This window comes from Grampus griseus (assembly GCF_964374135.1).
Source record: "Grampus griseus genome assembly, chromosome: 3".
Lineage (NCBI taxonomy): Eukaryota > Metazoa > Chordata > Mammalia > Artiodactyla > Delphinidae > Grampus > Grampus griseus.
Window position 1 is genome coordinate 26512858 of NC_139019.1, and position 19095 is coordinate 26531952.

General features: G+C 41.0%; 1 protein-coding gene across 1 annotated transcript in view; it reads right to left on the bottom strand.

Annotated features, from left to right (window-relative positions):
• ZFR (zinc finger RNA binding protein) overlaps positions 1–11569 on the bottom strand; it is a 77113-nt gene extending 65544 nt beyond the window's left edge. The window contains exons 1-2 of the mRNA XM_082652595.1: positions 11437–11569; positions 11041–11140 (exon numbers count right to left, since the gene is read on the bottom strand). Coding sequence (XP_082508721.1) covers positions 11041–11140; positions 11437–11473 — 137 coding nt within the window. The 5' untranslated portion in view covers positions 11474–11569. The remainder of the gene's footprint in view (positions 1–11040; positions 11141–11436) is intronic.
• Positions 11570–19095: the final 7526 nt, after the last annotated feature.

Genomic DNA, 19095 nt, shown 5'->3' on the forward strand with positions numbered 1-19095 from the left:
ATATAATCTGCATAAGCAAAAGCTTTTGGGGGTTTTTAATAATTAGAGGTTAGAAGGGTCCCCAAACCAAAAAGTTTGAGAACCACCATTTTACGATACAGAACATTAACTTAGAGTCTGTAATGGTATTCACCATTCATTTTCCTGCTCTTTACTTACTGCCCCTTTAAGCAAAATGTTTCCTTCTATCTTATGACATGGAAACAGTACTTGTTCTCTGGTAAAATGAGCACTGAAAAAGTGGCCAGAGCCCCAAGTATGCTGCCTACAGCTGTGTAACAGTCTTATCTAGGGCTCCAAATCTCCTCCCAGTTTACCTGGTGTGCTGCTGTACAAATATTTTCTATGTTAGCAGAGACATCAAAGGCATAGGGAAGTAATGGCTTAGAATTTTGGAACTCCCACACAAAACTAACAGAAGGTGAATTAGGAAAAAGCTCACTTCCCCCTTTAAGGGAGAACTGTAAGGAAACTTTCCTGTTTCAGCCTTGGCTCCAAGTAAAAGAGAGAAAAGCCTCTCCTGATAATTCTTTTTTTTTTTTTTTTGCTGTACGTGGGCCTCTCACTGTGCAGAGCACAGGCTCCAGACGTGCAGGCTCAGCGGCCATGGCTCACGGTCCCAGCCACTCTGTGGCATGTGGGATCTTCCCAGACCGAGGCATGAACCCACGTCCCCTGCATTGGCAGGCGGACTCTCAACCACTGTGCCACCAGGGAAGCCCTCTCCTGATAATTCTTAACAAAAAGCCAGCACTCCTCTACTTTGGGCTCTGGAATTCACATTAGCTGACCAGGAAAACTAACTACTTGGTTTGGCGTTTATTTATTTATTTCCTTCCAGGTACCACAAAATGCTCATTCCTCTCTAATGCTACCATGTTCCAAAAAAGAGGAGATCTCAATCAAAAATCACAAACAAAACCCATAAGGAAACAAGATACTAGGAGCAAGAGTTTGGAAAAAAAAAAAAAAAAGACTACAAGTATTAGTATTGGATACGAAATATAAAATAAGTACACTTAAAGAGACTATGAAAACCAAGACCAAGAACTAAGAGTTCAATCAAAAACAACCAGATGAATTAAAAAAAAAAAAAAACAGAATTTCCAGAAATGAAATACAGTATATAAAAATTATAATCAGAAACTCAGAAAGGCATTATGCAACTGATTAGACATAGCTGGCAAAAAAAAAATCTATAAAAATTACTCAGAAGGCACACAAAGAGATGAAAGATATTAAAGAGGTTAAAAGACCAAGAGAAAAGAATAAAAAATGGTAACTTACAACTCATTGGAGTTGCAAATGAAGAAAAAGGGAGAGAGGAAACATCTAAATAGAATGTCTGATATAACAATCCTCAGATCCAGGAGCCCCCAACTAACCCTAAGTAGGATTAAATAAGGAGTTCTCACCAAGACGCATCTGAGTGAAACTGTAAACACCAAAGAGAGAGAAGCACGAGTAGCTTGAGGAAAAAAAATCCCTAGAAACTAAGTGATGACTTCTCAAGAATGAGAAGGGTGAAATGAAGATATTTTGAGATTAAAAAACAGAGAAAAACCAAAAAAACATTGTTATCAGTAGACCCACATTAAAGGACATTCTCAAAGATTTACTTTAGGAAGAATGAAAATGATCTGAGGGAATGAATATTAAATAATAATAAAAAAAGTGGTAAATACGAAGGCAAATTTAAATACTAGCTATATAAAACAATAATTTTGTTCAACAACAGTTGTGGGGTTAAGAACATCTGAAATATAGTACAACAAAAGCACAAAAATCAGGAGTGGACTGACCAAAGTTAAAACATTTTAAGTCCTCGTATTGTTTAGGAGAATAAAGGTGATGATTAACTTTAGACTAAGTGAAATATGCTAAATTTCTAAAGGAACCACTATAGGACAAATGCGGAATGTTTCATTTCTGAAAGGTCATGAGGGAAACAAGTCTCAGGCAAGAAAATGTAGGCAGCTCCTGTCACTTACATTATTAAATGTGCTTTTACTCCCCTGGAAAACATACTTTGTATGTGTTTGTTTCAATTTTGCATAAAATGGTAAAGTAACTGACAAAACTTTTTTTCTGTCTTTCTCTTGGCACACAAAACAAAATTTAACCTTTCCATTAGTCCAAATTTAATGCTCAACATTGCTGGACTTTTCTAGGTCAAATTATGGCGTTTTACGTATCTACAAAATCACTGACAAATTTATCTTTACATTTAGTATTTTATAATGTTGAGAATGATGCAAAATTAAACTTTCTCATGGAATAATCCCAAAGACAAACCACCTTTAAATATTCCCTAAACTTGTTATTGTAATGTCATGCTCCCATTAACCTTCACAGTGCTATTAAAACAATAACTGCATCATTGTAGAATTTTAGAAGAAATTTAAATTCAGGCTCTATTTTCTTCTTAAAAACTAGAACAAATAAAATAACTAATCCTAAAATTTCTACCAACTCTTTAGATGGGTAGACTACAAGGGAGGGAGGGTGGTTAAATAACATATGAAAACCGTTGACAGTTTTCTTGACATCTTTTAACTCTCAACATGCCAGGAGAAATATCATTTGGGTCCATTGGACCTCTTACATTTTCTGTATTTTTGAGGTCATTTGACAATTTACATAAGAATAAGGGATAATGAAAATACTATTAGAAAATTTTAAATACAGAGTACAATAAACCCAAATTTTTATTCCACATATACACAAAATGCACCATGTTCTCTGAACATAACTGCTCATCAACTTTCATGCATGAACATGGAACATGTCCATCCCATAAATGCTAATTCCACATTTCAAATATTTTTCTAATAAGTTCTAACCCGTCATTACTTTGGGTTCATCTTCCTGCATTTGAATTGTCAAAATGCAATGCTTAAAAAAGTTTTGAAATGTTTTATGGCTCATATTTTGTTGAAGAGAGATGGTCATCTACTTTGCTCCATAACTGTAAAACATTATCAGTTTTTTCCTTTGGAATGATCTAAAGAATTTTTAAAATTTTACACCATCTATTTCCTTCCAACTACCTTTGTATACATATCTGCCTTAAGCATCTGTCCACTAATGAACCATATCGAGTAAATTTTGGTTCACAAACATCACAAAACATGAAAGATTTCTGCCACATATACTTTTAGCAAAATGGGATGTTCTGGAACTTGTCACAGAATATTACATAATGAAGTTCTTCCTGTTAACTAGATGAGAATACCTTACTTTCCTTTTTTATCCTTATAAATATATTTTTCACTCACTGATTCTTCAGTTTGAAAAAAATCATCTAGGACATTGTATCTGTAGACTCTTAGGCTGAGATTTTGCTTATACAATTAATTTCACCATTATCATTTGTCTAGAGTGGTGCTATTTTTGTATTTATCTTATTTAGCTAAGAGTTGTCAAATATCGTCTTGTGTTAACTTTCTTCCCTTTGCCAGTATGAACAGAGAATTAGTAATTCTGACTCCTCAACTGTGTTGAAGGAAAACTAAAAGCCAACTATTAAAGACAGCATCTCTCCTTTCTTTCATACCTTCTTGATAGACAATGCAATACTTTAGACAATGCAACATCCTCCAATTATTTCACTATTTTACTATCCTTTTAGGTCAGTGGTCCCCAACGTTTTTGGCACCAGGGACTGGTTTCGTGGAAGACAATTTTTCCAAGGACGGGAGGGGGTGGTTCAGGCACAGTATCTTTTCCCAGAAATAAAAAATGAATTAAAAATTTTATTTTCATTTAATCCATCTTCAAAAACAGTGCTTCCAAATACTTTAAGCCCATTTAACCTCTAGAACGCTCAAGAATTTATCTGTGGATAAACAACTGTATAGCACAGGGAACTATATTCAATATCCTGGGATAAATCATAATGGAAAAGAATGTATACATGTGTATAATTGAGCCGCTTTGCTATACAGCAGAAATTCACACAACACTGTAAATCAACTACACGTCAACAACAGCAACAAAAAAATTTATTTGAATACTAAATTCGACTACAAGACCTATCTTATGCGAAATTTTATGCTTGTCTTTCTGTAGCTCCAAACGATCAGATTCTAGTTTTTCTATACTGGCTGCCCATGAAAATTATACCAAAGATCTTGCTAACTATCAATCCTTTATCCAGCCTCTCTAAAACCCTAACATTGCTGATTACTCCATCTTCTTTTGGTTTTTATGAACACTACATTCTCCCAGCTCTCTGCCCACCCCGACCCTGTCTCAGTATTTGCTTCTTTCTTTGCCCCTACTTTAAACACAGATGTCCCCCAAGTTTGTAACCATGGCTTTGTTCTATTTTTTTTCCCACTCATTCAAAAAACGTTTACTAAATGTTTGATGTACGACAGGCACTGTACTTTCTCTGGTTTCATCCATGCTCACACCTATAATGGTGGATCACCACCATATGGATGATATTCGGATTTACACTACGACCCTTATCCCTCTTCTGAGCTCAATTTCCAAATGTCTACTCAATATGATATTAACATTGATGGAGATATATGTATGCAGGGGCTATTCTGAGCACTTTACAAATTTTATCTCATTGAATTCTCAAATCACAATGGAGACTGTAGAGGCCTCCAGGGATGCTGATAGTGTTGTTTTTTTGATTGGGTGCTGGTTATACAGGTGTGTCCAGCTTATGACATTTCATCAAGCTATATTCTTATTATATGTGCAGTTCTTTTTATATATACCATTCTTCGACGGAGAATTTTTTTAAAATTTCAATCCTATGAGGTAATTATTAGTATTATCTCTAATTTACAGATGAAGAAACTCAAGGACCAAAGGACTGTTTGCCCAATGTCACATGACAAATAGTAGAGGGATCCTGGATTCAGCTCAGCTAGCCTGACTTCAGAACCCACCAACTATCAACCATATCAAGAATTTAATTTAGGTAATTCCCTGGCAGTCCAGTGGTTAGGACTCAGCACTTTCACAGCCGAGGGCTAGGGTTCAATCCCTGGTCTGGGAACTAAGATCCCACATGCCACACAGTGCAGCCAGCGGGGAGGAGTGGGGGGTGGATTTAATTCATTCCTATCTTGGTTCAACACATTTTGTCTAAAATGACCTTCCCTCCATTTTCAGAATTAAAGACCATGAAGCCTACCCCAAACTCCATAGTCAGAATCCTCCAATTCCCCATTTTAGTATTTCATTAAAACTCAGTTATGATCGCTATCATGGCATAGTTACCTGGAGGTATACCTGCCCCTACCCTCATCCCCCAGGAGTGTAAACTCCTTGAAAGCAGGGACTATGCATACTGTAAGTTACTCCCTATGAACGTATTTTAATGTATATATTACATGAGGAGACTAATACTAAAACAACAAAAAAGCCCAGTGTTCTTTGCTTCATTAATTCGCCCTCTGTAAGGATGAATTAAGAGCTGCACTGCACACAGCTTTCACAAAACACTAAGAAATGTTATACTCGGAACAACGAACCTAATTCTGATAGAGTGATGCCAAGGACAATGTTGTTGGCGCACTCCTCACCTTTAATCTCATTCTAGTAATTCTAACATACTTTGTCAATTACTACATTTATAAGCCCAAGGACTGTCTTCTGATTATCCTGATGGTGTACTTCTGAATAATAATTTGGTTGATTTGCTTTTTTTTGACAAATACCTCTACTTAAACAGCTATATATTCTAATCCAACTGCCCATAAGCATACATCTATTTCTGGGCTATTTTAAGCCAATGATCTATTTGTCTATCCCTCTACCAATACCTCATTTTCCTGTTTAATAACATCTTTTGGTCCCCGCTAATACAAGACCTTCCTTATGATCTTACAAGACTGTCATGACTACTTTTGGACAAATACTCTCTTCACTATCAACATGAGAACTCCTTTATCAAGTTACCCCAAAAAGCCTGTTGTGATTTTTATTGCAATTACATTAAACATATAGACTACTTAGGAGAAAATTGATAACTTGATAGTATTGATTTTTTTCACTGCATGAACACAGCCCATCTTCAATTATTTGTCTTCTTTTATGCCCTTTATAGCCTACTGTATTTTTTTCTTAAAGTGTTTTGTATATCTCATTAGTTTTATTTCTACTTAATAGATTCTGTGTCTATATAAAAAGGACTTATTTGAAATTTGATAATCTAATTAATTCAACATTGCTGAAACAGGAGTGATCTTAGATCCAGAAAATTTGAACTCTTATTATTTCTCATATTAGTCTGTTGATTATAATCATGTTGCTTGCAAACAATTAAAAACTTGGAGGTCCCTATTAAACTGACACTGAAACTGAGGCCTCCAATTGATACTCAAGTACCTACTTTTAAAACATTTGAGATTATGAAGCTCTATGTATTAAGTGTATGATAGCCATCAACTATGGAGAGCTTTTAAAACCCTTTTAGTATTATTATACAAATCTCTATAGAAAACTAGCATTGGTAAAATGCCTACTGAAAATCAAGCACTAGGCTAGGAAGGTTTATATTTAATAACTTCACCTCAAAGCAAGTAAGTTGAGGAAACTGAGTTGTAGAAAGATTAGGTGACTTGCATAAGTGTCTAAAGAGATAGAGTTGAGATTCAAATCCAAAGCCTTTTCATTATAGTATACTGTGAGGCACGTTATAAAAACACAGTCAAGCATACACTTTAAGCATTCTATACAGGGCTAGTCTCCCTCATCCTACTCTTAAGGCTATTAATAACATATACAGGATATATATCATCATTGTAAAAGCACTAATCCTTTTGGAAAGAAAATTTTCATTATTTCAAATTCATTCATGCAATATGAATCCTAAGATCTCTGATTCAACAGTGGAGGAGCTGATATAATTAGCAGTTGCAGTAATTTTTTTTTTGGTAGAGCCAGTAAATTTCCATCACTAAGATCGGTTTCAAAAACCTGTTCACCTGGTTTTCTCACCATCTCAGTTAGTGATTACTTCTTTCTACCTTACTAGTGTTACTTTTATTCTTTCCTTCAAGATACAATATTCTTAACTCTACATTCAAATAAAAAGCAAAAAAGAGGAGGAAAATTCACTGGCCAATCAACCTACCCAAGTTATCTTAGTGATGTGAAAAGATACTTATCCTTTAGGAACAGATGTCCTAAAGACATCTCAAGAATCACTAGATGAGATGCCTTCTTTTGACTAACAGATACTTAATTTAAGCTAATGTCCAGACAACAGTCGAAATCCACTTAAACATTTATTATTTAACAACATTTGCTGAGATCCTAAGAATATGGGGGCAATTATTTTGTACCTTTATACAATCATTACTCTATAAAATTTTTGAACTCAATTAATTCTAGATATTAAAAGGGTAAAAAAATGTTGGCGAATGATTATTTTAAATAGCTAACTTTATTGAAGGTAGAATAACATTCAGATACCAATGATACACTAAGAGCTATAGATAGAACAAAGAAAATTAGTTTAAGCACAAGCTAAACATTTAGGTTATGCAGGTTAACAGACAAGCATCTTGAGTAGATAGAAAGGTGACAAGAAAGATATGACCAAGGTTTTTCTAAAGAATACAAGAAACTAGCTGTTTAAAACTCTCCAAGAAAAAGTTATGTCCTATTCATAGTGGGATATAATGGGATTACTTTAGTTTATATTACATATACATAGCATATTTGTTTATGCCACAAATCCCCTTCAAAAACTGAAGAACTCCTATGAGAACTTCTGTAAAACTGCCAATGAAGGAGACAAAAAAACTCATTTGATCCTATGATAGTTAGTTAGAAAGTTTTTTCCACTGAGAATTATCTTTCTCACATTCTTTGCTACCGTAAGTTCTTACAACTGTTGAAATCATTTTTTTCAAAATTTATTATAAAATTAATGTCTGTCTAAAAGTTTTTAAGTATATCTTCTCAAACAAAAAAGGTACTCTACTGAAGTAGTTACCTATCTAACCAAGTTCCCTTTCTGCCATGAAGCCATTCCTGTTTTTTCATCATGCTTGAGATCTGCCTTGTCCTACACACCCCAAATTAACATTCTACCAGAAATATATACTTATAAACACAATAATTAATACTTAAAACCTTTCTGATTTTGTCACTGCCAAGGGGAAAAAAGCACATGAAAGGTAAGAAAAGATTACATTTGCAATAGTGGCAAATGGCACCAATAGGTTTATTTACTAGCCTTAAAAAAATACAGAAGCAGGAAGAAAAGCAATCAGTAGCTGATGGAACGTGTAGCACAAAGACTGAATAAATGCTTACCACAAAAATATTTAATATGTATTATACAAAAGAAAAACCTGGTTTATCTAAAGGTTATTAGTAGTAGAACTTATAAGAGATCTTTACAACATCTCTTAAAGAACTTTGATACTTAGTATGCCATTATAAATCTCAAATATTAACAAGCAAAAAGAAAGTCTAAATTTAAAATAAATTTAATCAAATACCTCACATAGTGGTAACCAAGAAAACTAAGAACCGGAATTAAATCTAGACTTAGAATAGTTACTCTCAGTTATCTGCACTCAACGACAGGTGAAGCAACTATTCACATAATCTACAGATAAATGTTTAAGATCTCCTTAAGTTTACATCCTTCAAAAAAAATTCTTTTTTGCAAAGTAAGCCTTGGTCTTCCATGTCTCAAAGTTACATTTTAATGATTTCCAGACAGGAAGAAAGATGAGCACCATCACTGCATTTTTTGCATATGCTTTTATTATTAATGCTATTTGTTCATCTTCCTTGAACCAAGGTATTAGCATTACTGGACCTGATTTCTTTCCATTAAAAACAAACAATTCTATATAGTATGTTATATACAAGGACAGAGCATCTTAACAATTAGTTTTGCCAATACATGCATAAATAAGTGATGTCAAAAGACTAGTCTTTTCTCATTAGACACACATATTAACAAGCAATTTAATACTTTGGATTGCTGTTACAGTTTACTGAAACTTTATAAGATTCAAAGCCAAAGAAAAACTAGGTACAGAAATTCTGTAATAGCTTCCTATACTGGGATAAAATACATACATGCAAATATTTGATCAAAAAATGATTATCTTTAAATTGGCATTTCCTCCCCTCATTTCTATCTATAGGTTTGCATTCGAAAAAATATTTCAAAACTGCCACAAAGAACAAACCCACTACATTTTCAGTAAACAGTTAATAATCCAACAAATCTATCACTCTGCCCACAGTAACAGAAAAATACTGTGTAAAACAATTAAAACTTAAATGGTTAAATACAGCCTTGTGTAGGACACACAGTACTTGGTAGCAGTAGATTTACAGCTCAGTGCTGATTAGCTGTATCTTGTTTCCCAGAAAAAGAAAATGGCTTGATTTTTCTCTCCACGAAAATTATTTGCTCTTTATTAAAGTGGCTGGGACTTTGTTAGTTGTTTAATTATCACAATTTGTAAGTAAAGAATTTTTTTAAAGTTTGAAAAGCCCCAAGATCATGCCCCAATAATTTGTCATCTCAGTTCTTTTTCTGGAAATAAGCTTCAAAGTAAAAGAGACTTGTAAAAAAATGCCACATGTGTTCAACGCATTTGACAATTAGTAGAATATTAATTTCATCAATAAAACACATTTACACATTTTAATATCTCTTAAAAATCAATGGGGTCTTAAGCATTGAGTCATATTTTAACTGGTGGTGATTTTTTCAGTGATACATAAAATAATGATACCCTTCCTTTATAATAAATGCTATCTTATAATTCCATGAAATATGGCAACTCTGTTCCTCAGAATTACACGTTTTAACCAAAAAAGATAGCCCAATTTTACAGATGAGGAAAATGAAAGACCAAATAAGAGATGTCCCCAACGTCATTAAAATCCGGAGCAAAAAAGACTGGAACCCAGGTCTTCTGGTTCCCAGTGATGTCCTTTCCTTTAGACAACCCGCCGCCTGAAGTGAATGAGGTGAGAAAACTACCTGGGTTTATTAACCAATAGCTAATTTACCTAGTACACAGATATCTAATATAATCTCTCTCTATAAAAAGCTGATCACTTAGGAGCCCTGAACGCTTACGGCCTGAGTCTAAAGAGACTGTCTCAGGCTGACTCAAAAGTAACAACAACAGAATCTAGTGTTTTTCTTTCTTTTGATAAGATATATAACGAAGTACAGAAACTTCAGAAATTAGAGCTTCCCTTAAGTAAGAGATTTCATAGGGTGCATTTCACGGCACCTCACTTGCACTTTTCATTTCCCTGGAGGGGAAAGACCCGCCAAGGGAAATTACTGGCCCACCTGGAGCCTAAACGCAACAGCCAGAACAAAGCTGTGGACTCATTTATCAGCACTAGAAACTTCGCACATCTCTTCCAGCCTACCAGCTACACAATTCACAGGTGGTTGGTGTGTTTACCTCTCTCCTTGAAGGGAGAACTAAAGGAACCAAACGAATGCGATGACACCCACAGTCTGTTTGCGGGGATCGGGTGGAAGGCCAGGGGAGACCACGGGACGCAGGAGAAGGCACCCAAGAAAACAACACGTTATCTGGGCTCGGGGGGCCGGAGCACCGGGCGAGGACCGGTGCCCGGGCGGCGGCGCGACTCCGCACTCCCCGAAAGGTGCCCTCGCCCACCGTCTCTTTCCCCAAGTGGGAGGGATATCGGAGGTGGGGACCGGCCCGGCGGGGGCGGGACCGGAGGCACCGCAGGGGCCGCGGCCTCGGCTCCCTCCCTCCCAGCCCGGCGGGGGTGGCGGCTCGGCTCCGAGGCCGCGGGAGGCCATTTTAGCTGCGGGGCCGCCAAAGGCCCGGGAGGCCCTCCGCCTCACCGTCTCCCGCTCCCGCCCCCACCGGGGCCGCTGCCCGCCCCGGGCCGGGCGAGGCCGCGGGGCTCGGCCTGCCGCCGGCCGGCGCTCGGAGGGGGGGGGCACGGGGGGGCGGCGGGCGTGTGGGCGTCGTGTCGGCGGGATCCGGGCGGATGGGCGAGCAGGGGGAGAGGAGGGAGAGGGCGGGGAGCCGTTACCTATACTGGGCCGCAGCCGCCGCCGCCGCCGCCCCGCTGTGGGTGAATCCAAAGTAGTTGCCGGTCGCCATTTTGGCATCTTCCCCCAGCCGGCTGGGCACTGCGACGGGCACGGAGAGTCGGGTCCCATGGCGGGAGGAGAGGCGCGGAGGAGCAGAGACGCCGAGGGAGGGAAGGGGAGAGAGAGAGAGAGGCTCCGTGAGAAGCCGCCCTCGCCGGGCCGGGCCGCGGCCGCGCCGCCTCCCCCTCCCGCCTCGCACTCCCTCACTCACTCGCACGCCCGGGTGGCGGCCGCCGCCTCCTCCCCAGAGCCTGCCCCAACCCCCCGCGCCTCCCCGCCGCCCCGGGCCGGGGAAGGGGCCACACGGGGACCCCGACGGGGCACATTATACTCACCATAGGTGAAAGAAACTACAGGGCATATGGGAATCATGGGCTCGGGCTGCTGCTGCTGAACTCTGAACTCTCACCCGCTGCCTCCCTCCTCTGCCCCGCTCCTCCTCAGCGGAGAACAGACCGCCGCCTCCCGCCGCACTGCGCAGGCGCCCCCGCGCTCGGCACCCTGGGAGCTGTAGTCCCGCCGCCTTCGCGGCTCCGACGGGCGCGTGCCATGCCTCGGCCGAGGCGGGCCTGGGGCGCCCTCCGTGGAAGGCGGGCTTGGTCTCCTCCGCGGTGGTGGCGAAGGCGAGACGAGCCGCGCCGGCCGGGAGAGGGAGTCGGGGAGAGTGACCCGAGAGAGTGACGTCTACCAGCCTTTTCTTCTTACTTTTCACTTCTTTCACTTTTGCGTGTCCATTTGTTCTCTCCCTTTTGCCCTTCTCCATTGTGCACTTTTCACCAGGACTTGAGCTGGACTAATTTGGATTTTTCCTTATTTCTCGCATTCCCGGTTCTTGTCCTTAGCCTTTAAAGTGGAGAAGGAAAGACGGGGAGAAGAGAAAGAGAAAAAGAACGGCAGGTGTGCTATTGCGTTGGATACCCCTTCCGAGCACTTCTCTTCTGGTCCCTTCTCCCACCCGCACCCACCGCTTGACTCCTACAGCGTGTACGGAGCCCTCACAAAACGTCAGGCGCTCTTCTGGGTGAGGGAGATAGAGCAGTGAGCAAAACAAAGTCCCTGTTCACACGGAATTTACCTTCTGGGAAAGGGGAGGGTGGGCGGCAGGAGGTTCAGACAATAGCCAAATAAATACGATGTCGGCTGGTGATTGCAGCTTGAAGAATAAAGCGTGGTAAAGAAGTTAGAGAGCGAGAGAGGTGCTACTTTATGTAGGGCGTGGTTAGTGCAGCCAACGGGTAGAGTTGTGAAGGAGGTGAGGGGGCAAACCTAGTTGACAGTCGGGGGGAAAAGACAGAAAATGGAGGGTCCTAAGGCAGGCGTGCTCAAGAGCAGCGAGGGAGTTAGGCTGGCTGGAGTCGAGTGACGGGGAGTCCAGATCACAGAAGTCCTTGGTAAGAGTGGTGAATCTTTCATGGTAAGGACAGAAGGATACTCTCCCCACCGTGCAGCCGTGTCTTTGTTCCCTCTGCTTTCTCACTGTTTTGTCTTTACTTTCCCTGTGCATTTTCAACCATTCTCTTTCCTCCTGCAGTTCCTCTTCTGACTATTTCTCCCACCTTACATCTTTCCCGCCTTCCATCAGTGCCTAAGTGATCCATTTCACCTCTTCCTCACCTAGTCCACAGCCATCCCCCAGACCCTCTGCTACTCGCCTCTCTATTGGATCTGAGCTGGATATGAGCATTAAAAAGAAACACAAAGGGTGAATCAGAACTGACTCACTAAGTTTAGGGCCTTATCCCACCTTCTCATGCCAGAGCAGAGACAGTACCTCAGTTCTTATTTGTGCCAACCCTGCTCCCCCATACCTCCTAGAAAGGTACAGTTTCTAAAATCCTGTCTGAATTATCCTCTTATTCATTTCAAAAGAGAGAAAGTGTAGACTATTTGAGAAAAATCAATGTCATTGTTTTTCAGAATACCGATGTTTCTCCAGGCAAAAGTTATTTGTGCTCCAAGTGTGTTGCTAGGAAAAAAAAAAAAATCTACACATAAGATATTAGAACTGCATTTTAAAGGTAATTTGCCTTGAACTTCACGGAGCAATCAAGCCTTCAAGGCGCTGACTGTAACTGCTTTGATAAATTTGCACTGTTAGTTACTGGGCTATTTGACTAAAACTGGAGGAGAAAAGTCAGGTGTTAATCACCCGCCCAAGAGGATTCTTTTCTGGCCAATTTTGTGCTTGGTTGCTTGGCAGGTATTTAGAGGATGGAAGAGGACTGGGCTGCAGGCACACCCCAATGAGCAGTCAGGTAACTAGAAAGAGGGAGGCATGCCTCTTCTCTTTGGTAACTGTTCCCAGATCTAAGGGTAGGTGTGGCAGCAGGAATGGCCTCAACCTGCCCCTGATTTGGGATTATTTAAGGAAGGAGTTTTGGACAGGGCTTGGAATCAAGAAAACTTGGGTCCTTTTCCTGGGCATTTAGTAGTGGAATGACCTGGGTACATTATTTAACCTTTCTGAACCTGTATGACAGGAATAACAATAACGCTCACGGGATTGTGGTGGGGATTAAATGAGGTAGCATTTCTGTAAAACAACAGTCATTCATACTTCAGCCAGAGTGATGAGTTCAAAATGAAAATCTGATCTAACGCTTCTGTGCTTCTCCCTCTTAGCATAAAGCAAAACTTCCATGTGGTCTACAAGCCCTGTGTAGTTTGTCCTCCCCACCTTTTCAGCATCTTCCTCTTTATTCTCTCCATTCCAGCTTCCTTGGCCTCCTATTTACCATGCTCTGTCCCACCCCAGGGCTTTGCATGTTCTCTCTGCCTAGAATGTTCTTCCCTCCTCTCTTCACCTAGTTGACCCTTGTGCTTCAAGATCTCCACTCAGGACTTCCCTGGTGGCACAGTGGTTAAGAATCCACTTGCCAATGCAGGGGACACGGGTTCGAGCCCTGGTCCCGAAAGATCCCACATGCCGCGGAGCACGTAAACCCATGTGCCACAACTACTGAAGCCTGTGCGCCTAGAGCCCGTGCTCTGCAACAAGAGAAGCCACTGCAATGAAAAGCCTGCGCACTGCAACGAAGAGTAGCCTCTGCTCTCCGCAACTAGAGAAAGCCCGTGAGCAGCAACGAAGACCCAACACAGCCATAAATAAGTAAATTTATTTTTAAAGAAAGATCTCCACTCAGTCAACTCCTCAGCCTCAGTCAATTCCCTGACCCCCTGAATGGATCAGACCCTTACTATGCTTCACACTTAGCTGCCTTTGTCACAGTTGCAATCTTACACTTATTGCGTGATTATTTGATTAATATGTACTTCCCCCATCAAGCTGCAGCTTGTTGAATGCAGGGCGCTAATATTGGGTGCCTGGTGATAGAACTTATTTAATGAATGAACCAGGCTGCGCACAGCTTAATCTTTCTTGGATGACTCAGAAGGCAGTTCAGGAACCTGTAGTATCTGCCTCAGCATCATCAAGAGAAACCTTAATTAGCATCTGAGGCCAAATGAGGAAATGTCAATTGGCAGACCCAGAAGAGGTGGAGCCAGCCTGAGAAGGCCTGCACCTAAACTCACCCAAAATACATCTGTTTGCCTTTCCTCACACCTTTGAGTCAAGAACTGGTATCCTGAAAGGCCTTCTTACAATACAAACATGTCAGCCAGAAAGAATAATATATAAGCTACTCTGTACTATGAGGAGTATGATAGTGAAAAAGACTCTGATGCCGGACTCAGCTGGCTTCAGATCTCGGCTCCGTAACTCACCTCTGTCACAACCTCTTTGTGCCTCATTTTTCTCCTCTGTAAATAGAGATGATGAAAGTACTACCTACAGCAGGGGGCTTAACATCATCCTAGATGTGAAGCTCCTAGATTAGTGCCTGCCCACTCTAAGCACTTTGTGAGTGTTGGCTATTATTCCAACCACCACCCATTCTTATTACAATCAAAAATGAGCCAAATGCAGGGGACACGGGTTCGAGCCCCGGTCTGGGAAGATCCCACATGCCACGGAGCGGCTGGGCCCGTGAGCCATGGCCGCTGAGCCTGCGCGTCCGGAGCCTGTGCTCTGCAACGGGAGAGGCCACAACAGTGAGAGGCCCGCGTACCACAAAAAAAAAAAAAAAAAAGAGCCAAAGGTGAAAGACCAGGAAGCAGGCCCATCTAAATTCTTCCTTCCCCATCCTTTCTCTCCTTCTCTCCCCTCCCTTCCCCTCTGCTCTCCTCCTCTCCCTTGGAGGAATAACTCTGTGGTCTGGGAGACATGCTGAGAGATATTCTTTAGAATCCAGTTGAAGTTTTTTCTTGAGTTTTGGCCAATGGATGTTGGATGGTGGATAGATTGATGGATACATGAAGGCCTTTAAAAGGATTAAGGTACAAACTGAGAACCGTGATCCAGGATCAGATAGTAGGGTAATCCACAGAGATAACATGTATCCTTGATAAACACAGCGACAGCTGCTGTTGTGAAAGGGAAATTTAGTGCAGAAGATGACGTATTTATCTCAGTAAGAGAGTTTATGATACAGTGGTTTCTTCTAGGGCCAGGTTTTTTTTTTTAATAAATAAATTTATTTATTTTTGCCTGCGTTGGGTCTTCATTGCTGAGCACAGGCTTTCCCTAGTTGCGGTGAGCAGGGGCTACTCTTTGTTGCGGTGTGCGGGCTTCTCATTGCGGTGGCTTCTCTTTTTGTGGAGCACGGGCTCTATGCATGGGCTTCAGTAGTTGTGGCACGTGGGCTCAGTAGTTGTGGCTCACGGGCTCTAGAGCACAGGTTCAGTAGTTGTGGCGCACAGGCTTAGCTGCTCCACAGAATGTGGGATCTTCCCAGACCAGGGCTTGGACCCATGTACCCTGCATTGTCAGGTGGATTCCTAACCACTGTGCCACTAGGGAAGGCCCTAGGACCAGGTTTTACGGGTTCAAATCCTACCTGCACCACTTACTAGTTGTGTAGATCTAGGGCAATTTATATAACCTCTCTGGACCTCAGTTTCTTCAGGAATTAATGACGCCTACTTTACATGATTGTTGTGGGCATTACACGAATGAATACATGTAAAGTATTCCTGGAGCATTACTTGGCACATGGCAAGTGCTCAATGCAATCCTTTGGTTAATACCAGACAGAATAGATATTAAAGGATTTCTTGGCATAGACAGTCAGTCTCTGATTTCTCTCACCCTATTATACTAATTTTTTTCAATTTAAATTTTTGAGATATAATTCACATACCATAAGATTCACCCTTTTAAAATATTCAATTCAGTGGCTTTTTGTAGATTCACAAAATTGTGCAACTCTCACGACTGTCTAATTTCAGAATATTATCATCACCCCAATAGTAAATCCTGTACCCATTAGCAGTCACTTCCTATGCTCCTCTTCTGAGTGGTTGGAAACCACAAATCTACTTTCTGTCTTTGTGGATCTGCCTATACTGGACATTTAATATAAATGGACTTATACAATATGTGGCATTTTTAGCTGGCTTCTTTCATTTAGTCTTATGTTTTCAAGTTTCATCTATGTCGTAGCATGCATTAGTACTTCATTACTTTTTATGACAATAATATTCCATTGTTTGGATATACCACATCTTGTTTATCATTCATAAGTTGCTGGATGTTTGGTTTGATTCCACTATTTGGCTATTAAGAATAATGCTACTAGATTGGTTCAAGATGGCAAAGTAGGGTGACGTGTGCTCAGTTCCTCTTGTGAGGGCACGAGAATCACAATGAACTGCTGAATAATCACTGAGGGGAAGACACTGGAGCTCACCAAAAAAGATACCCCACATCCAAAGACAAAGGAGAAGCCACAATAGACGGTAGGAGGGGGACAATCACAATAAAATCAAACCCTGTAACTGCTGGGTGGGTGACTCACAAACTGGAAAACACTTATCAGTCTTCCCAACCTGGGGGTCTGGCAATGGGAGGAGGAATTCCTAGAGAAGCAGACTTTGAAGGCTAGCGGGATTTGACTGCAGGACTTCGACAGGACTGGGGGAAACAGAGACTCCATTCTTGGAGGGCACACACAAAGTAGTGTGCACATTGGGACCCAGGGGAAGGAGCAGTGACCCCATAGGAGACTGAACCAGACCTACCTGCCAGTGTTGGAGGGTCTCCTGTAGAGGCGGGGGGTGGCTGTGGCTTACCATGGGGACAAGGACACTGGCAGCAGAAGTTCTGGGAAGTACTCCTTGGCATGAGCCCTCCCAGAGTCCGCCATTAGCCTCACCAAAGAGCTTGGTAGGCTCCAGTGCTGGTTTGCCTCAGGCCAAACAACCAACAGGGAGGGAACCCAGCCCCACCCATCAGCAGACAAGCGGATTAAAGTTTTACTGAGCTCTTCCCACCAGAGCAACACCCAGCTCTACCCACCACCAGTCCCTCCTATCATGAAGCTTGCACAAGTCTCTTAGATAGCCTCATCACCAGAGGGCAGACAGCAGAAGCAAGAAGAACTACAATTCTGCAGCCTGTGGAAGGAAAACCACATTCACAGAAAGATAGACAAAATGAAAAGGCAGAGGACTTTGTACCAGATGAAGGAACAAGATAAAACCCCAGAAAAACAACTAAATGAAGTGGAGAAAAAGAAAAAGAATTCAGAATAGTGATAGTGAAGATGATCCAGGACCTCGGAAAAAGAACGGAGGCAAAGATTGAGAAGAAGCAAGAAAAGTTTAACAAAGACCTAGAAGAATTAAAGAACAAAGACCTAGGAGAATTAAAGAACAAACAAACAGAGATGAAAAATAAAATACCTGAAATGAAAAATACACTAGAGGGACTGAATAGCAGAATAACTGAGGCAGAAGAATGCGTAAGTGACCTGGAAGACAGAATGGTGGAATTCACTGTTGCAGAACAGAATAAAGAAAAATGACTGTAAAGAAATGAAGACATTAAGAGACCTCTGGGACAACACTAAAAGCAACAATATTCGCATTGTAGGGGTCCCAGAAGGAGAAGAGAGAGAGAAAGGACTCAAGAAAATATTTGAAGATATTACAGTTGAAAACTTCCCTAACATTGGATAGGAAATAACCACCCAAGTCCAGGAAGCACAGAGAGTCCCGTCCCAGGCAGGATAAACCCAAGGAGAAACATGCCAAGACACAGAGCAATCAAACTGACAAAAATTAAAGGCAAAGAAAAATTATTGAAAGCAGCAAGGGAAAAATGACAAATAACATACAAGGGAACTCCCATAAGGTTAACAGCTGATTTCTCAGCAGAAACTCTACAAGCCAGAAGGGAATGGCACAATATATTTAAACTGATGAAAGGGAAGAACCTACAACAAAGATTACTCTACCCAGCAAGGATCTCATTCAGATTCGATTGAGAAATCAAAAGCTTTACAGACAAGCAAAAGCTGAGAGAATTCAGCACCACCAAACCAACTCTACAACAAATGCTAAAGGAACTTCTCTAAGTGGGAAACACAAAAGAGGAAAAGGACCTTCAAAAAAACCCATAACAATTAAGAAAATGGTAATAGGAACATACATATCGATAATTACCTTAAACGTGAATGGATTAAATGCTCCAACCAAAAGACACAGGCTTGCTGAATGGATACAAAAACAAGACCCATATATATGCTGTCTACAAGAGACCCACTTCAGACCTAGGGACACATACAGACTGAAAGTGAGGGGATGGAAAAAGATATTCCATGCAAATGGAAATCCAAAGAAAGCTGGAGTAGCAATACTCATATCAGATAAAATAGACTTTAAAAGAAAGAATGTTACAAGAGACAAGGAAGAACACTACATAATGATCAAGGGATCAATCCAAGAAGAAGATATAACAATTATAAACATATATGCACCCAACATAGGAGCACCTCAATACATAAGGCAACTGCTAACAGCTATAAAAGAGGAAATTGACAGTAACACAATAAGAGTGGGAGACTTTAACACCTCACTTACACCAATGGACAGATCATCCACACGGAAAATTAATAAGGAAACACAAGCTTTAAATGACACAACAGACCAGA